General features: G+C 44.4%; 1 protein-coding gene across 3 annotated transcripts in view; it reads right to left on the minus strand.

The window, feature by feature from the left end:
* Positions 1-20139, minus strand: part of rad50 (RAD50 homolog, double strand break repair protein) — a 247401-nt gene that overhangs the window by 203039 nt on the left and 24223 nt on the right. For all 3 annotated transcript variants that reach the window (XM_072512634.1, XM_072512633.1, XM_072512635.1), the window contains exons 2-3: positions 7341-7526; positions 2962-3045 (exon numbers count right to left, since the gene is read on the minus strand). In XM_072512634.1, coding sequence (XP_072368735.1) covers positions 2962-3045; positions 7341-7469 — 213 coding nt within the window. In that variant the 5' untranslated portion in view covers positions 7470-7526. The remainder of the gene's footprint in view (positions 1-2961; positions 3046-7340; positions 7527-20139) is intronic.

Raw genomic sequence — 20139 nt, forward strand, 5'->3', positions numbered from 1 at the left:
AATAAAACAGAAAAGAAGAACAGACACGGGACCAGGCAAGGCTTTTTAAATACACTACTCACCTCCCAGAAGGCCCCTGCGCACCGCTGCCGCCGAAATCCAAAGGGCTGCTCCTGTAAGGGTAAGGCTTTTTAAATACACTACTCACCTCCCAGAAGGCCCCTGCGCACCGCTGCCGCCGAAATCCAAAGGGCTGCTCCTGTAAAGGTAAGGCTTTTTAAATTCACTACTCACCTCCCAGAAGGCCCCTGCGCACCGCTGCCGCCGAAATCCAAAGGGCTGCTCCTGTAAAGGTAAGGCTTTTTAAATACACTACTCACCTCCCAGAAGGCCCCTGCGCACCGCTGCCGCCGAAATCCAAAGGGCTGCTCCTGTAAAGGGAAGGCTTTTTAAATTCACTACTCACCTCCAAGAAGGCCCCTGCGCACCGCTGCCACCGAAATCCAAAGGGCTGCTCCTGTAAAGGTAAGGCTTTTTAAATACACTACTCACCTCCCAGAAGGCCCCTGCGCACCGCTGCCGCCGAAATCCAAAGGGCTGCTCCTGTAAAGGTAAGGCTTTTTAAATTCACTACTCACCTCCAAGAAGGCCCCTGCGCACCGCTGCCGCCGAAATCCAAAGGGCTGCTCCTGTAAAGGTAAGGCTTTTTAAATACACTACTCACCTCCCAGAAGGCCCCTGCGCACCGCTGCCGCCGAAATCCAAAGGGCTGCTCCTGTAAAGGTAAGGCTTTTTAAATTCACTACTCACCTCCAAGAAGGCCCCTGCGCACCGCTGCCGCCGAAGTCCAAAGGGCTGCTCCTGTAAAGGTAAGGCTTTTTAAATTCACTACTCACCTCCAAGAAGGCCCCTGCGCACCGCTGCCGCCGAAATCCAAAGGGCTGCTCCTGTAAAGGTAAGGCTTTTTAAATACACTACTCACCTCCCAGAAGGCCCCTGCGCACCGCTGCCGCCGAAATCCAAAGGGCTGCTCCTGTAAAGGTAAGGCTTTTTAAATTCACTACTCACCTCCAAGAAGGCCCCTGCGCACCGCTGCCGCCGAAATCCAAAGGGCTGCTCCTGTAAAGGTAAGGCTTTTTAAATACACTACTCACCTCCCAGAAGGCCCCTGCGCACCGCTGCCGCCGAAATCCAAAGGGCTGCTCCTGTAAAGGTAAGGCTTTTTAAATACACTACTCACCTCCCAGAAGGCCCCTGCGCACCGCTGCCGCCGAAATCCGAAGGCTGCTCCTGTAAAGGTAAGGCTTTTTAAATACACTACTCACCACACCTAAAGGAGAACCTGTAGGTGTGGTATTTGTGATTTCCAAAAGCCATTCGATAAGCTTCCACAGAAAAGGTTACTACACAAAATAAAAACTCATGGTGTAGGGGACAACATATTAGCATGGATAGAGGATTGGTTAGCCAACAGGAAGCAAAGTGTAGGAATAAATGGGTTATTTTCGGGTCAGCAAGCTGTAACTAATGCAATGCCACAGAGATCTGTGCAGTCTCGATTATTTACAATCTATATCAATGGCAATGGAGAATTAGAAATAAGGGGTCTCCCATTTAAGACTGAGAGGCTTTAATTCCTGCATCCTTATTGGTAAAATATCAATTTTACCTCTAAATTTGCAGCGTTCAACAACTTGCATTTATATAGGGCCTTTCTCACAAACCATTGTTAGTTTATGGAATTCTCCTTGCCAGAGAGGAGTGGAGGCAGGGTCATTCAATATTTTTAATACGGCGTTAGATGATTCTTAATTGACATGGGAGTCAAAGGGTATAGATAATAGACAGGAAAGCAGAGTTGAAACCACAATCAGATCAGCCATGATCTATAAAATGACAGAGCAGGACCAAGAGACGCCATGGCCTACTGCTCGTTTGCATGTTCATATGTCCACAGCACTGTAGTGACATACAACAGCATGCCCACTGCACTTTAGATTAGCTGAGAATAGGTCAAGCTGAATGTAGGAAGCAAAAACATATTGACAAAATGCTAGCATAGGCCAGTCACAACTCTACCCACTTCCAATTGAAGTTGGATTATTTTAGTTGTTTTACTAATATGAATAAAACTGAAGAGCTCTGACTACTACAACTTTAAACCAACATATTTACAATTAGCACAGTTAAAAATATTAATCTTGTTTTCCTAGAATAATGTGAAGAACCTCTGTGAATTCCAAAATTAACTTAGGGCATTATTTCAAAAATACATAATCTTTTTGCCTCCCTCGTTGTCAGCTTCCAGTTAGGCTATTGTTGATAAAGGGAAGGCAGCATCAAATCCAAGCATTTGCCTTCAGGATTCCCAAACTACAAATCGTCTGTCAAACAGAAGCAAGACTAAAATCGGTGTTATTTAACACTAACTAATAACAACTAATGTGGCTTATAAGCAGGTAATACCACAGAATTTCAAATCAGCAACATGCGAGTATTTGAAACTGTCAATGCGATAATTCATGGCGAACATTTGAAAAAATGATTGATGTTGAAGACAAGTTGTTACTTTTTTTTTTATTAAGTAATTTAGCATGGCCAATCCACCCACCCTGCACATCTTTGGGTTGTGGGGGAGAAACGCACGCAGACGCGGGGAGAATGTGCAAACTCCACACGGACAATGACCCAGGGCCGGGATTTGAACCTGGGTCCACAATGCCTGAGGCAGCAGTGCTAACCACTGTGCCACCACGCGCCCGAAGTTGTTACATTTAACAATAATTAATAGTTTCACAACAAGTAGGCTTACATTAACACTGCAATGAAGTAACGGTAACAGGTTTAAAAGCTGGAAATTGTAGTTAGTTATTATAATGGGGAGTGTTGGAATTTGACAAAGCTAGAAGTTGCATGCTCACCTTTTGAATCATAAAAAATAATTTTAATTAAAAAGGAACAGAGTAAATCATTTCAATTCAGTTAAAATGCATCATGGGCACCTTCACAAATCTGCCTTACCTTTGGGTCATGGACGAATGTTTGTCCTTTGGTTCCTGGAGGGAAGTCACCTGTACAAATGTACTTCAGGCACTCGATTATTGTCTGCAACAGAGCAAAAGCTAAAACATATGCCAACAAAATAAATGCTTGATTTCATTTCATGAAGATGGGCAAGTTGTTAAAAGATGAAAATTGTTCAAGAACTCCACAATGTATTTTTTGATCAATTAGTATAAAACAAATTGCCTAAACTATTTAAATCTAGTTAGAGGCAAGTATAGAATAATTACTGGCTCATACTGTTCATTACTGGAAACAAACACCTTTATATTATATTGAAACCAATTTACTGCATCTTCATCTTCCTGAATTAACATTGCTGTGCTATTCATCACAGGATTGTTGCAGCACAGGAGACCATTTGGCCCAACATGTCTGTACCAGGCCTCCAAATGAGTAACTCACCTCATGACATTGCCCCAACTTCTCCCTATAATCCTGCACATTCTTTCTTTTCATATGCGGTTCCTTTTCAATGCAGTTCTCCTTTTAACATGTCTCATTTCCTCCAAACCAAATGGCTATGGGTACCCATATGGGTCCCAGTTTTGCCTATCTATTTGTGGGGTATGTGGAATATTGCTTGTTCCAGTCCTACTCCGTCCCTATCCCACAACTCTTTTTATCGGTACATTGATGGCTGTTTCGGTGCCGCTTCATGTTCCCGTCAGGACCTGGAAAATGTATTAATTTTGCTTCCAATTTCCACGGGTCTATCATCTTCACATGGTTCATCTCAGACACTTCGCTTCCCTTCCTTGACCTTTATATTTTAATTTCTGGAGATAGACTGTCCACTAGTATCCATTCCAAATCCATCGACTCCCAGAGCTACCTTGACTACAGCTCTTCACACCCCACAGAGTGCAAGGACACCATCCCACTCTCCCAGTTCCTTTGCCTCCGCCACATCAGTTCTGATGATGCCACTTTCCAAAACGGTGCTGCTGACACGTCTTCAAACTTCCTTAATCGTGGTTTCCCACCCTCTGTGGTCGGCAGGACTCTCAACCAATCGACCCAACTCCCGCACCTCTGTTCTCACTCCTTCCCCTCCTCCCAGAATAGGGATAGGGTCCCCCTTGTCCTCACTTTTCACCCCACCAGCCTCCGCATTCAAAGAATCATCTGCCAGTTCCGCCAACTCCAGCATGATGCCACCGCCAAACACATTTTCCCCTCACTCGGGCAGCACTGTAGCACAGTTGCTTCACAGCACCAGGGTCCCAGGTTCGATTCCCGGCTTGGGTCACTGTCTGTGCGGAGTCTGCACGTTCTCCCCATGTCTACGTGGGTTTCCTCCGGGTGCTCCGGTTTCCTCCCATAGGCCAAAGATGAGCAGGTTGGGTGGATTGGCTATGCTAAATTGCCCTTAGCGTCCAAAACAAAAAAAGGTTAGATGGGGTTACGGGGATAGGGTGAAGGTGTGGAGATAGCGTGGAGGTGTGGGCTTAGGTAGGTGCTCTTTCCAAGGGCCGGTGCAGATTTAATGGGCCAAATGGCCTCCTTTGGCACTGTAAATTCTATGATTCTATTCTCACTCCTCCTTCAGCATTTCGTAGGGATCGTTCCCTCCAGATACCCTGCGCCACTCCACCATCACCTCACCCTCTTCCCACAGCACCTTCCCATGCAATCACAGGTGGAACACCTGTCCCTTTGCCTCCTCCATGCTCACCATCCTACAGCCTAAGCACTCCTGAGGCAACGCTTCATGTGCATCTCCTCTAATCTGGTCTATTACAATAGTCTACTCTACAGTGGAGAGACTAAACGCAAACTGGGTGACAATTTTGCAGAACACCTTCAGTCCGTCCACAACCAGGACCCAGACCTTCCTGTCGCTTGCCATTTCAACTCACCGTCTTGCTCTCACATCCACATATCTGTCCTTGACCTGCCGCAATGTTCCAGTGAAGCCTAGCACAAACTAGAAGAACAGCGCCTCATCTTCCGATTAGGCACGTTACAGCCTCCCGGATTTAACATTGGAGTTCAACAACTTCAGACTGTGAGCTCCCTCCTCTACCTTCACCCCATTTTTATTTCTATCAATTTATTTTTCATTTCTTCCATTGATCTGTTTTTCCCTCACCATTGCCCCCACCCCACTTGGGCCACCTGTTCCCTGCCCCTAGTTGTCTTTTGACACACTGCTCACCTTTGTTCTGCCATGAACACATTCTAATCTCTTTATGTGCCACGATCAGCTCCCTTCTTAGCCTTCATCACCCTCGTTTACATTCCTTTTGTCTTTCTGTCCACAACATCTTTGTCAATCTCCACCTATGGCTCGCCCTCTATCCAGCCCCCACCACTCCACATCCCCCCACAACAGTATAAATCTGACCCTATTTCCAGTTCTCTTCAGCTTTGACAAAGAGTCATCCAGACTCAAAACATTAGCTTCCTTCTCTCTCCACCGATGCGGTCAGACCTGCTGCAGTTGTCCAGTATTTTCTGTTTTTGTTTTCTTTTCATATAACAGTTGACTGCCTTTGTCTCAAGTCATAATGACGCTTGCTGTTGGACATAAACTGTGGTACCACCTCCAAGCCGACTCCCATTTTTGCAAAATACCTGCTAAATTGCCCTTAGTGCCCTTCAGTTTTAGTTAATTTTAAATGTGCCAATATGATGGACTTCCACTTGCTCGAAGCTACCCATATTCATCCACAGGGACCCGTCCTCTGCAGGCAAAGGAAGATGTTAGGTATTCTATTTTATTTGTGAATTAAAGAAAAAGTGTGGGAGATAATAGTTCCATGGTACATTCATCAGAGCAATGCCCTGACCAATCAGTCGACTAATCTGCACCCCATGCAGTATGTATAAATTGTTGCTCCCTTTGAAATTTGGCATTCTTGCATCCGTTGTGATGAGGGCAAGATGAAAAGCTTTGAGATCATGTCTCTTTTCTCAGCAATTCTGAAGTTCTGTACAATCAAGTGACCGATTTTAATCATTGTGGCAAATAGTTAAGAACTCCATCTACAGGAGACGATGCTGGAAATCTACACTGGCCAATAGACGATTATTTTAACAAAGCACAGAGGAGGGCAAAGATTTCATATTCTATACTTATGTTCCAAAGCAGTACATTTCAAACATGAAACCCCTGTTCATAATGCAGAAGAATGTACACTTAAATTTAATTCTTTCCACAATGACATCCCACTTCAATAAACAAAGTAATACCGAGTATGAAAAATAGACTACAGGATTCCAGCATTCATTATTCTTGTAGACTACATGAGTATCCTGACTTGCTGGTAGTTGGTGCCATGATGTGACTACCCAAACTAATTTCAAAGAGGACACTTATGCCGGGGGGGGTGATTGGGAAGTCAAGTTAAACTGATTCATATCTTAATGTGGCAGTCGAGGCTGGATTTTAATTTATTCTACATCAGATCGCATGTTTTACTAATTTAGTCTGCCCCTTCCAGTTTCTGCTATTTCAATCCACATTGGTTTAAGTTTCTGCATTTGTTTCATGCATTGCATTCTTCTGTTTACCACAAACATATCAATCATATAATGAGGACTGTAGAGCAATAATGTGGTTTCTTTGTTTTGTAAGCGTCCTTCGTTTATTTCTTTTGTTCCCATGTCTTCTATTTTATTATTTTGGTCCGTGGACCATAATCAGGATGTGCCTCTAAGCAGGTGGCTTAAAATTGAAACAGCCTGCTTGCCAGGACACTGGGCTCCCAGGTTATGTATATTGCAGAGGAGAAACCAGACTCCTCGGCACCAAGTAGATCGTAGGAGCCAGCTTTTGGGGGGGGGGGGGGGTGGAGTGGAGTCAGTGTGATTGGTTAACTGGCAACCGGTGGGTTAGCCAGGGACAGTGTTCTGCCTGACAACGGGAAGTGTTTGCCTCCTACATGATTCTTTTTTGAGAGAAGTTAGCAGAAGTGTTTAGATCTTGAAGTGGAAGGAATGCGCTCTCTCCCTCTCCTGTTTGAACTGAAAAAAACCTCTCTATTGTTCTGAATGCAGTGAGTGCCTGACACATCCTTTGCTGTAAACCTGAAATGATGCTGAGTCTGCAGAGAAAGCAGACAAGCCTTGAAGGAAGAAGTACCAAAATGAAATCCTGATGGTCAGAAAGACATTGACTGGAAATTATCCCAGTACAATGAGAGGGGGGGGGTATGTTTAATCTGTAAGACTGCCGCTTTGTTCTGTCTACAGAGCATATGGGATTCGACATCACACCTTGTCTTGTCCTGGATAGTGATGGATAGCAGTTTAAAAATGGACCCCTTCAAAGGTACATCACAACATCATGCACCAAAGTCGAATTCCAATACTCCAGCTGTAGAACTCACCGTTTTTCCAGCACCATTTGGTCCCACTAGAACAGTTAAAGGGGTATAGAAGGTGATAACTTGCTTGTTTTTGTCATCTATCCCAAAACTCCTCACACCCTGGATACTCATCTTCTCAATTTTGGACATCCTGCTAGCCTGTAAGCTTCCAAATGCTTCTGATCTTGTAAACAAAGGATGCAGAACCTAGAATATGAAATAAATTTGATTAATAAGAACCTCAATTCCGCATCTATGTTTGCTTAATTGAGAATCAAGAGGTCTTCTTTCAAGAAAACATCAGCCGAGTTTGCACTCCAACTATGAAATCATGCTGAAGTTCCCTAACTTCCAGTGTTATATTATTTTTCATTTGAAGGATGTGGGCATCGCTGGCTGGGCCATCAATTATTCCCCATTCCTAATAGCCCTCAAGAAGGTGGTGATCAACTGTCTCCTTTTTCCGACTAGTGAGGTACCACAGGGATAAGCATTTGGGCCCCAGCTGTTCACGATCTATATAAACAACCTGGATGAGGAAACAAAATGTGTCATCTCCAAGTTTGGTGATGACACAAAACTGGACAGAATTGGGAGGAAGATGCAAGGAGGTTTCAAAGTGATTTTTAGATGAATTGAGTGAGTGGGAAAACACATGGTAGATACAGCATAATGTGGCTAAATGTGAAGTTTTACACTTCAGTGTGAAAAACAGAAAGGAAGAGTATTATTTAAATGGTGACATATTGGGAAGTGTGGATGTACGAAAAGATCTGGGAGTCCTTGTCCACCAGTCAATGAAAGTGGAGAGGCAGATGCAGCAATTAGTGAGGCAAATGGTATGTTGGCCTTCTTTGCTAGTGGATTTGAGTTCAGAAGCATGTCTTACTGCAGTTATGCAGGGCCTTGTTTTGTTAAAAATGTGTTCATGGAATGTGGGTGTCACTGGCTGGGCCAGCATTTATTGCCCATCCCTGAGGGCATTTAAGAATGAACCACATTGCTGTGGGGTCTGGAGTCACATGTAGGCCAGACCAGGTAAGGACGACCGATTTCCTTCCCCTAAAGGACATTAGTGAACCAGGTGGGGTTTTATGACAATCGACAATGGTTTCAGGATCACTGTTAGACTTCTAGTTCCAGATTTTCTTATTGAATTCAAATTTCATCAAATGCCATGGCAGGATTCGAACCCGGTGCCCAGAGCATGACTCCGTTTCTCTGGATTACTAGTCCAGCGACAAAGCACTACGCCACACCTGGAGCATTGCGTGAAAACTTGGTCTCCCTACCCAAGAAAGCACATACTTGCAAAGGAGGAAGTACAGCAGATGTTTACTAGGCTGATACCGGGGTTGATGGGCCTGTCCTCTGAAGAGGGATTGGTTCGACTCGGCCTGCATTCACTGGAGTTTAGAAGGATAAGAGGAGATCTGATTGAAATCATAGAATCATAGAAGTTTACAGCATGGAAACAGGCCCTTCGGCCCAATCAGTCCATGCCGCCCAGTTTTTACCATTAAGCTAGTCCCAGTTGCCCGCACTTGGCCCATAACCCTCTATACCCATCTTACCCATGTAACTATCTAAATGCTTTTTAAAAGACACAATTGTACCCACCTCTACTACTACCTCTGGCAGCACATTCCAGACACTCACTACCCTCTGAGTGAAGAAATTGCCCTCTGGGCCCTTCTGAATCTCTCCCCTCTCACCTTAAACCTATGCCCTCTAGTTTTAGACTCCCCTACCTTTGGGAAAAGATGTTGACTATCTACCTTATCTAGGCCCCTCATTATTTTATAGACCTCTATAAGATCACCCCTAAGCCTCCTACGCTCCAGGGAAAAAAGTCCCAGTCTATCCAGCCTCTCCTTATAACTCAAACCATCAAGTCCTGGCAACATCCTAGTAAATCTTTTCTGCACTCTTTCTAGTTTAGTAATATCCTTTCTATAATAGGGTGACCAGAACTGCACACAGTATTCCAATTGTGGCCGTACAAATGTAGAAAATTCTAAAATTCTAACAGGGTTGGACAGACTAGATGCAAGGAGGATGTTTTCCCTGGTTGGGTAATCTACAACTGGGAACACAGTCTCAGGATACGGAGACAGCAATTTAGGGCTGAGATGAGGAAACATTTCTTCTTCAAAGGGTAGTGAACCTGTGGAATTCTCTACCACAGAAGACTGTGGAGGCAAAGTTACTGAATATATTCCAGAAGGAGAACATTTTTTAGATTTTAATGGCATCAAGGGCATGGGGAGAAAGTGGGAATATGGCATTGAGATAGAGGATCAGCCACGAACATACGGAAATGCAGAGCAGGCTCGAAGGGCCGAATAACCTACTCCGGCTCCCAGTTTCTATGTTTCCTGCTGCAGTCCCTGTGGTGCAGATGCTGTTAACGAGGAAGCTCCTTCTAACGGTATCAATAATGTAAAGTCTTGAGCCATGAAGTAAAAGTACTAAATGGACTGAATGCTTTACAATTATTTAAAACACGGCATTTTCCCATTTTGAACAAAAAGCTGTCAGCAGCATTTGACCAATGTGACTTGGTGAACATATTACAACATCACGGTGCAGCAAATCTGTGCCTCTAATTCGTGTTCTCCAAGTCAGCAGTTGGAAGGAAAACAAAATCCAACTCCTCTCTCACCAATTTATTGGTGAATTTATAGGCTACCAAGAGGCACACATACCAGAAGTCTCAGGATCAATCCCCATCTTTGTTGAAAGGGTGAATTTAAGAGGGCAGAAGTTCCAGAGTCTAGTCCCATATTCCCTTGAGGATAGAAGAATAAAGCAGCAACTAATTGACATGTTTAAGATGTTTAAAGGATTTCATAGGGTAATTAGAAGCGCTGGTGGGGGATACTAGAACAAAGGGGCATTACCTTAACATCAGAGCTCGGTCATTCAAGAGTGATGTCAGGAAACATTTCTGCACACAAAGGCAAGGGGAAATCTGGAGCTCTTCCCACAGCCACTCCAGAAACAAAAGTTCTTGAGACCAATAGATTGACAGACTTTTGTTAGGCAAGGAATTAAGGGATACAAAACCATTGCAGTAGATCGAGTTAGAACAGATCAGCCATGATTTAATTGTCTGGCAGTACAGGTTCAATGGGATGGATGGCTTACTGCTGTCAGTTGCGCAACAGTAAGGATGAGCCCCTAGATTAAAGTTTCTCAATGATTCCCAATTCTGACCACAATCCAGAAACTCTGTTGGAACATCTGTGGATGTGCATGCTGGGTAAAGTTATTTTAAGTAAACCTTCTTTGATAACATACAACTACAGTTAATTAGATAACTTGCTTAGACAGGTTTTCAGAGGTTGGACTCAGAGAATATAAAAGCAGGTCATCTTACAGAGCTGAATTTGTCTGTACCAGAGTGCTGCTTTGGGCTGCCGCAGAGTGCTTAAGTTGGAGTTTGATGACTATGGGAGTTCAGTGAGGAGGGAACAAGCTAAGCCTTTATATAGTCGGTGATGGGCGGCACGGTGGCGCAGTGGTTGGTACTGCTGCCTCACAGCGCCGAGGACCCAGCTTCGATTCCGGTTCCAGGTCACTGTCCATATGGAGTTTGCACATTCTCCCCATGTTTGCATGGGTCTCAACCCCACAACCCAAAGATGTACAGGGTAGGTGGACTGACCACGCTAAATTGCCCTTTAATTGGGAAAAAATGAATTGGGTACTTTATATTTATAATTTCTTTAAAAAGAGTATGGTCAGTGATGTTTTGAGTACCGTGAGTATGGTCAGGTAAGTATTATTACTTTTATCACTTATAGTTTTTAAGGTCTTATTTTGTGGTTCATCATTTGTAAGGGCTCTATTCTGTAACAACAAGGAGCAGGAAAGTAGGGCCCTCAAATAATTGATATATTTGATATTAAGTTATCTTCCAAAAGGTTTAATTTACAGGAGTAAGTCACGTTAGGGAGCTCAAAACCATGGTGCGCTCTTCCTGCTCTATGTGGGAAATTAGAAACATTTCCAGTGCGTGGGACCAGCATGTGTGCGACCAGCATGTGTGCAGGATGTGTCTCAAGCTGCAGCTCCCAGGCGCCCGGGTTATCGGAGCTGGATTAGTGACTGAGGACTCTGTGGACTGTATCATGGAAAGCACAAATTGTGGTCCATCACAGGCTACGAGTCCACAGGCAAGAAGGGAATGGGTGATCACCAGGCATAGCAAGAGGTATAGGCAGGCAGTGGGCTATTCCCTGCAAAACCAATATACCACTTTCGATATTGTTGAGGGGAATAGTCTCAGAGGAAAGCAGTGAAAGCCAAATTCATTGCACCATGGTTGGATCTGTTGCACAGTGGAGGAGGAACAAGTGTAGAAATGCAATAGTAAAAGGGGATTCAACTGTAAGGGGGCTAGACAGGCATTCTGTGGCCGCAACCGAGACTCCAGGGTGGTTTGTTGCCTCCCTAGTGCTAGGGTCAAGGATGTCTCAAAGCGGTGTTAGAGCCCTTCCTTTTGATTTTCCTTTGTTCCCATTCTTTTCTTTTGTGTTTATTATTTTTGGTCCATGGACCCATAATTGGAATGTGCCTTTAAGCAGTGGACTCAAGCCTACTAGTCAAGACAGTGTTCCAGGTTTAATATTTTGGAGAGGAGAAAACAGATTAGTCGGAGCCAGGTGAACCTTAAGAACCAGCTTTGGAGGAAGTTGGTTCGATTGGCTGACTGGCAAGCTGTGGGTTGCCCAGGAACAGTATTGACTGACAAGTCAATGATAGGTTCCTGTGTGATGCTTCCCAGTGAGCTGGGCAGAGGTGATTAGATCTTGAAAGAAGGAACACTCTTGCTCTCTCTTTCTCACTGAAGTAAAGAACTGCTTTATTGTTCTAAAACCAGTGAGTGCCTGACTCATCTTGACAATATATTTGAAATCATCTTGAATTTACAAACAAAGTCGACAGCTTTACCAGAGAAAACTATCTAGAAGGAAAAAACATACTTAGAAACACACATAGAAAATAGAAGCAGGAGAAGGCCATTCTCTCTCACTCTTCTAAGCTCCAATGAATATAATCCTCCTCATGGCAGTCCCGCCATCCCAGGAACCAACCAGGCAAACCTCCGCTGCACTCCCTCCATAGCAAGAACATCCTTCTTCAGACCAAAACTGTACACAATACTCCAGGTGTGGCCTCACCAATGCCATATACAATTGGAGTAAAACATCTCCATTCCTATACTCAAATCCTCTCGCTATGAAGGCCAACATACCATTTGCTGTCTTTACTGCCTACTGTACCTATATGTTTACTTTCAGCGACTGATGCACAAGGGCACCACGGTCTCGCTGAGTATCCACCTCTCTCAATTTATACCCATTCAAATATAATCTGCCTTCCTCTACTGCCGAATTCGATAACCTCACATTTATCCACATTATGCTTCATCTTCCAGGCATTTGCCCACTCAATCAGCCTGTCCAAATCCCGCTGAAACATCTCTGCATCCTCCTCACGGCTCACCCTCCCACTCCCACTCAACTTTGTAACATTTGTAAATTTGGAGATAAATACATTTAGTTCCCTCGTCCAGAGATAATACATTCAGTTCCCTGGTCAGTCATTGACATATAATATGAACATTTGGGTTCAGAGCATAGATCCCTGCAATACCCCACTAGTCACTGCCTGCCAATCAGAAAAAGACCCATTTATTCCAACTTTTTGCTTCCTGTCTGCTAACCAGCTTTCTATCCATCTCAAGACACTACCTGCAATCTTTAACTTTAGAACATAGAAAATACAGCACAGAACAGGCCCTTCGGCCCACAATGCTGTGCCGAACTTTTGTCCTAGATTAAGAACAAATCAATCTACACCCCAGCATTCTACCGTAATCCATGTACCTATCCAATAGCCGCTTGAAGGTCCCTAATGTTTCCGATTCAACTACTTCCACAGGCAGTGCATTCCAACTTTACATAGTAATCTGCTACGTGAGACCTTGTCAAAAGCCTTCTGAAAGTTTAAATAAACCACATCCACCCTAGTCAACTCAGCTAGTTACATCTTCAAAGAATTCCAGTAGATTTGACAAGCATAATTTCCCTTTCGTAAATCCATGCTGACGTCTGATTATACCACTGCTTTCCCAATGCTGTGCTATAAAATCCTTGATAGTGGACTCCAGCAACTTCCCTACTGCCGCCGTTTTCTCTCCACCCCTCTTTTTAATAGCAAGGTTAAATTAGCTATCCCTCAATCTGCAGGAACCATTCCAGAATCCCAAAATTTTGGAAAATGACCACCAATGGATCTACTATTTCTAGGGCCACTTCCTTAAGTACTCTGGGATAACGATCATCAGGCCCTGGAGATTTGTCCCCAAACCATTTCTTTACTAACACTAATTTCATTCAGCTCCTCACTGAAACTCGTGTTTCTCAGAACTTCCAGTACATTATTCATATCTTCGTTTGTGAAGTCAAAAGCAAGAATAAATTTAGTTCCACAGCCATTTCTTTGTTCCTCATTATGAATTCCCCCATTTCTGACTATAAGGGGCTTCCATTAGTTTTTAATCAATCTTTTTCTCTTTACACACCTTAAAAAAACTGTCAGTTTTTACATTCCCCGCTAGCTTACTTTCATATTGTATTTCCCCCTTTTTAAAAAATGTTTTATTGGTTTTCACATTTTACACCTCAGTTCATGTTGCATACTCACACAAAACAGAAAACAAAACAAAAACAAGAGAACAAATTGAACTTATAAAGCAAGAACAAAGAAAATTAAGATAAAAGGGAAGACAAAGGCAAGCAGAAGTCTACAAGCCATTGTCTGCCCTCCCACTGCGGCCCTGGTCTCCCTTTCGCTGGTCTGCCCGTTATACTCCCCAGTGTGGCCCAAGTGCTTATTTACAAGTGCATCTTTACCATTTACTTTGGTTTTCAGCATGCCCTCAGGCCTTTCCCCAGCGGTTTTGTCCCTTGTCTCTCTTGCCTACTTTGCGTGCTTTTGCTACCCCCCGGCCCCACACTCCGTTCTCCCCTTGTTTCTTCTGTCCCGTGGCTTGTTTGTCCTGGTATCTGAGGGTAACACGTTGTTTCCTTACGGAGAAAGTTTTTGACTCCTGTGTCTCACGTTTCTTTTTCTTTTGGTAGTTGGAATCTCTCTGGGAGTTCTTCCAGGGTCGCTACTCTATCACTAACCGTCAGTGGCCCCTTGTCATGTCTCCACCTTTTGAAAGTGGCATCCATTATTGCGGAAGTAAACCTGTAGTTGTTGCAGATGGGGGCCATTGTGGACGTTTCTGTTAGACTGAAGTGCTGTCTCATCTGGTACCAAGTTCGGAGCGTGGCTGCCACCACGGGGCTTTTTGCATACTTGGTCGGTGGAGGGGGGTAAATGGGAGGGTGATCATGGCTAGGGCTCACATGTCCCTCTGCAGGAGTTCTTCAACCCCCACCCAAACCACCTCAAAAGCCATGATTAGTTTATCTGCCATGCTCAAGAAGGCCTTGGGGATGTAGATTGGGAGGGATCTGAACAGGAAGAGGAATCTGGGTAGTACATTCATTTTGATCGTCTGCGCTCTCTCTGCCAGCAACAGTGGGACTGCATCCCACCTCTGTAGGCCCCTTTTGACTTCCTCCTCCAGACTCGTGAGGTTCCATTTGTCGATCCGTATTCAGTCGTGGGTTATATGGATCCCCAGGTGGTGGAATCTGGTTTGGGCTTGTTTCAATGGCAGCCCTACAGCTCTGCCCCTCCCCCTTGCGGGTTCACCAGGAATATTTCACTTTTGCTCAGGTTGAGATTGTAGCCCGAGAAGGCTCTGAACTCCTTTAGGAGTTTCATTACCCCTTCCATGCTGGCCTGGGAGTTCAAGATGTACATGAGCAGGTCATCCGCATAGTGTGGCACTCCCCACTGGCTACCTCTCTACCCCTTCGCCGTTCTGAGGGCGATTGCCAGTGGCTCGATTGCTAGTGCAAACAGCAGTGGGGACAGCGGGCATCCCTGCCTCATGCTTTTGCGCAGCTTGAAGTATTTAGAGCTGGTGGTGGTTATCCGTACGCTCGCCATGGAAGCGCTGTACAGTAGTTTCACCCAGGAGGTGAAACCTGACCCAAACCCAAACTGTTCCAGTACCTCTATGAGGCACTTCTACTTGACTCTGTCAAAGGCCTTTTTGCGTCGAGGGAGATGATCACTTCTGGTGTTCTCTCCCCAGAGGGGGTCATTATCACGTTCAGTAGGCGCCAAATGTTCAATGTTGGCTGCCTGCCCTGGACAAACCCACCTGGTTGCTGCTGCTAGGCATGGCTTGGTGATGTTGGAGGGGGGGGGTTCTGGATTTAGCAGGTTGTTTTGGGTTGAAAGTGCCTAAATTCATGTTTCCAGAAGGAGAGCCATCTTTTGTGTGTCTGCTCAGCACATCCCTGTCACTGGAAGTTGTATTTCCCCTTCTTAAACAATCACGTGGTTCACCTTTGCTGAATTTCAAACGGTTTCCATCCTCGGGTCTATTGCTTTTTCTTGCTAATTTGCATGCCTCGTCTTTGACCCTAATACTATCTCTGACTTTCCCTTGTAAGTCATGGTTTGGTCACAGCTCCCTTTTTACTCTTGCGCCAAAATGGAATAAACAACTTTTGAAGTTCACCTATTCGTTCCTTGAATGCCTGCCATTGCCTGTCCACTGTCCTTTCTTTCAGTAATGTTTCTCAGTCCATCATAGCCAACTCATGCACCATACCATCAGAGTTACCTTTATTGACGTTCAGAAGCCTAGTCTCAGAATCAATTACCTCACTATCCACCTTGATAAAGAATTCTATCATATTATGGTCACTCATTCTCAAGGATTCTCTTACAACTAGATTGCCAACTAATCCTTTCTCAATGCACAACACCCAGTCCAAGATAGCCTGTTCGCTTGTTGGTTCCTTACCGTAACCATTCCGTACATTACGGAAATTCCTCCTCGATTGCTCTATGACTAATTTGAATCACCCAATCAATATTCAGATTAAAGTCACCCATAATCACGGAAATTGCTTTAATCACATGCATCTCTGATTTCCAGTCTACTGCTATGTATTAGACAGAAGTATTGAAAAGAAAGCTTGAACTCCATAAAGACTTTAACTGGAAGCTAACCTAATGCACCAGCGATCCTTTATCCTTTTATTTTATCATTTTCTTCCCTCAGAGGGTTACACCTGGGGCAGGACCAGGACTGATGTCCTAAGGGGAATATTTGCTTGAGTGGTTGGGGAGGGTTTGAACCAGTGTTTTTCAAACTTTTATCCCGGGTCCTATTTTTACCAGCTAGCTATCCTTCGTGACCCACGCCGGCCGACCTTCGCAAACCACGCCGGCCGACCTTCGCGAACCACGCCGGCCGACCTTCGCGAACCACCATTTTCTCTTACCTTTAATGCAACAGATGAGCCTGGTTGGTCCTCACAATCTCACTCCAAACAGGTTCACAGGAGGAGAGGGCTATGCACATATCGGGTACCTTTGTGCTGTCTTCGTCTTTGTGAGGACGGAAAATCTAACCTCGCACATGTAGGTCATCGTGAAGGGCAAAAGCAGTAAATGCTTGTTTTACTCAGCTCCGGATACTCCTCGGAGATGCTACTCCAGGATGCTGATAGCCTTCTGGACTTGTGCCGTGTTTTTAACATTCTGCCACAACTGGGGCGCAGAAGTTCAGTCGCTTTATTTGGAGTCAGCTGCAAGATAACAATTGATTCTGTGGTCTCAAACTCAAAGGATTTTTCACCCACCTCTTCTCATTCAAAATCTCAATCTTCTCCTCTGGAAAGTAGCGACAAAAACGGTTGATCAGCGCAGCCAGATGTGGCTGAATAAAACTTGTCAGTCTATTGACAGTTCCCTTATGGTTTTCTTAGATGTGTCGTAGCAGTGTAGGGTACATGTAGTAGTTTTGGCTTTGTACTTGCAAACTTTTTATAACTTTTGGAAAGCATCGATTTCTTCAGTGCCGAAAACAATCATCATTCTTCGCTTGCAGTTTGAGGTTCAGTTTATTTAGAATTGAAAAGATGTCTGCAAGGTAAGACATAGTTAGTATCCAAGTTTCATCAGCTAGAGGGGACGATTTCTCAAGGAGGAAAGCGTGGAATTGATACCTCAGTACGTATCTCTGCCTAGCACCTGACCCGTTGACAGCCAAGGTACTTCTGTGCGGAGCAATAATGGCATGCGCTCAGTCCCATATCGGAACACAAAGTCTCAAAAAGTCTGGTAGAGAGTGTGCTGCATTTAATGAAATTCACAACTTACACAATTCCTTTCAATACCACTTCAAGGTCGGATGGAATTCCTTTTGATGCCAATGCTTCAAGGTGAATAAAACAATGATTCCAAACAATGTCCTGACCAGCTGCTTCCTTAATCCTTTATTATAACTCCGCTGGTTTTCCCAGTCATGTTTGTGATTCCTCTGTAATGAACCCAGTCGAGCCCGCACTTTCCAACTACGCAACTATTCAATGCTTCAAAAGTCTCTGCTCCAGTCGTGTGGGTTGCTAATGTCAAGCAGCAAAGCAAATCCTCAACAAATTCATTGTGCCAAACATACCAAACATAAAACTAGCAAGGTTGCACAATCTGATACATCTGTACTTAAAACTAATTGTATTGAGAATTCCTGTGCTGATTTTAAATGAAAAATAAGCTTAGCTTCTAAATTCTCAAGCAATATCACAAATTCGCCGAGCCACTGTATTATCACTAACTGGGATGCATTTCACTTTTTCAGCTAACCTCTCACCTAGGACCGTATGAGCTATGACTATTGCTGCAGGGAGAATTAACCTTTTCGCTACAGTGTGGGGCATTTTTTCTTTAGCTACTGAGTAAGCTGCCATGCAAGAGGCTTTGTCATTCAATGTAACATTTCTGCTGAGGACTTCAGCTGACGATTAAAGTCCTTGCTGCATCCTTTGAAAAAAATCAAGAGGTTTGTCTTCGAACTCACCATGCTTAGTCTTCAAATGCCTTTGACGTTTTGAGAGTTTCAAACTTTAATTTGCCAGTACTTCCCAGCATATAACACAAATGGGCTTCGCATCCTGATTTGCATTGGCACAACTAAAAAATCATCTTTATACTGCTTTGTTCCTGATTTCAGCTTCTTCCTAATGGGCCGTTCACCAGAGGTCCTTGCACACACACCAGCACTACTTTGTCCCGCTGTGGATTCTCCTGAGCCACTCCCTCCAGCAGGTTTAGTTGAGAGATTCTGGCCTGTTTGTGTCTCTGACCTTCTCTTCCTTATTACAAAATGATCCATTTTAAATTCTTCAATCCTGTTGCTTGCTGGAAAATGGAGGAACCACGCTCGCGCCCAGAGAATGTGATGCCAGTGTTCAGGGCACGTGTCCTGCTCTCTGCTGTTTCTTCAGGCAGGAGGACTGTTTCAATTTTTAAAAAATCTTCTCCTGGGTCAGCGCGCTGACGTCAGGGGGGGGCGATCTTTCCCACTGCACTCCAGGCCTGCACACTGATGAACGGGCACACATGCATTCTGAAAGCCAGTCGCGGCCGCCATTTGTAAAAGCCGGTCGCGGCCGCCATTTGTAAAAGCCGGTCGCGGCCGCCATTTGTAAAAGCCGGTCGCGGCCGCCATTTGTAAACGCCGGTCGCGGCCGCCATTTGTAAACGCCGGTCGCGGCCGCCATTTGTAAAAGCCGGTCGCGGCCACCATTTGTAAACGCCGGTCGCGGCCGCCATTTGTAAACGCCGGTCGCGGCTGATGGGCATTACTCTCCACAATTGTGAACGCTGCAACTCATGGCCCGCGACCCTCCCCACACCCGCCCGCAACCCACCTGTGGGGCGCGACCCTGACTTTGAAAATTACTGGTTTAAACTAAAATGGCAGGGGAATGGGAACCTATGCAAGGAGTCAGAGGTGGGGGAATTAAGGATAAGAACAAAAGACAGTAAGAGGAATAAGAAAAATGACAGCCAGAGAAATCACAGGCCAGAATCAAACAGCGTCTCAGCAAAAAATAATGGGAACGGAGCAAGTAATGTTAAAAACACAAGTCTTAACAAGTCGCAATAAATTGGATGAATTAATCACGCAAAGAGATGTAAACGGGTATGATATAGTCGGGATTACGAAGACATTGCTTCAGGGTGACCAGGGATGTGAACTGCATATTGGGATATTCAGTATTTAGGAAGGACAGACAAAAAGAAAAAGGCAGTGGAATCGCATTGCTTGTTAAAGAGGAAATTAACAATGTGAGGAACGCTATTAGCTCCGATGATGTGGAATGGGCATAAAACAATACTGGGGGCTTTATATAGAGCTGCAAACTGTTGTGATGTTTGAAATGGCATTAAACAAGAAATTGCAGCGCATGCAGTAAAGGAACATCTGTTATTATGGGTGACTTTAATCTGCATATAGATTGTGCAAGTCAAATTAATAACAATACCATAAAGGAGGAATTCCTGGAGTGTGTAAGGGATGGTTTTCTGGACCAATACGTTGAGGAACCATCTGGAGAACAGGCCACCCTAGACTCGGTATTGTGCAATAAGAAAGGAATAATCGGCAATCCCATTGTGAGAGGCCCCTTAGGGATGAGCGCACATAATATGATAGAATTCTTCATCAAGGTGGAGTTGATTCTGAGACTAGGATCCTGAAGCCTTTTGGAAAATATCTTTATTCAAGTTTTTGATATTTTAACATTTTAAACACAAAACATAACAAAGAAAAAACAACCCAAACTCCAACACCATCCCCCGCAGTAACCCCAACCAATCCCATTTT

This window comes from Scyliorhinus torazame, chromosome 7 (assembly GCF_047496885.1).
Source record: "Scyliorhinus torazame isolate Kashiwa2021f chromosome 7, sScyTor2.1, whole genome shotgun sequence".
Lineage (NCBI taxonomy): Eukaryota > Metazoa > Chordata > Chondrichthyes > Carcharhiniformes > Scyliorhinidae > Scyliorhinus > Scyliorhinus torazame.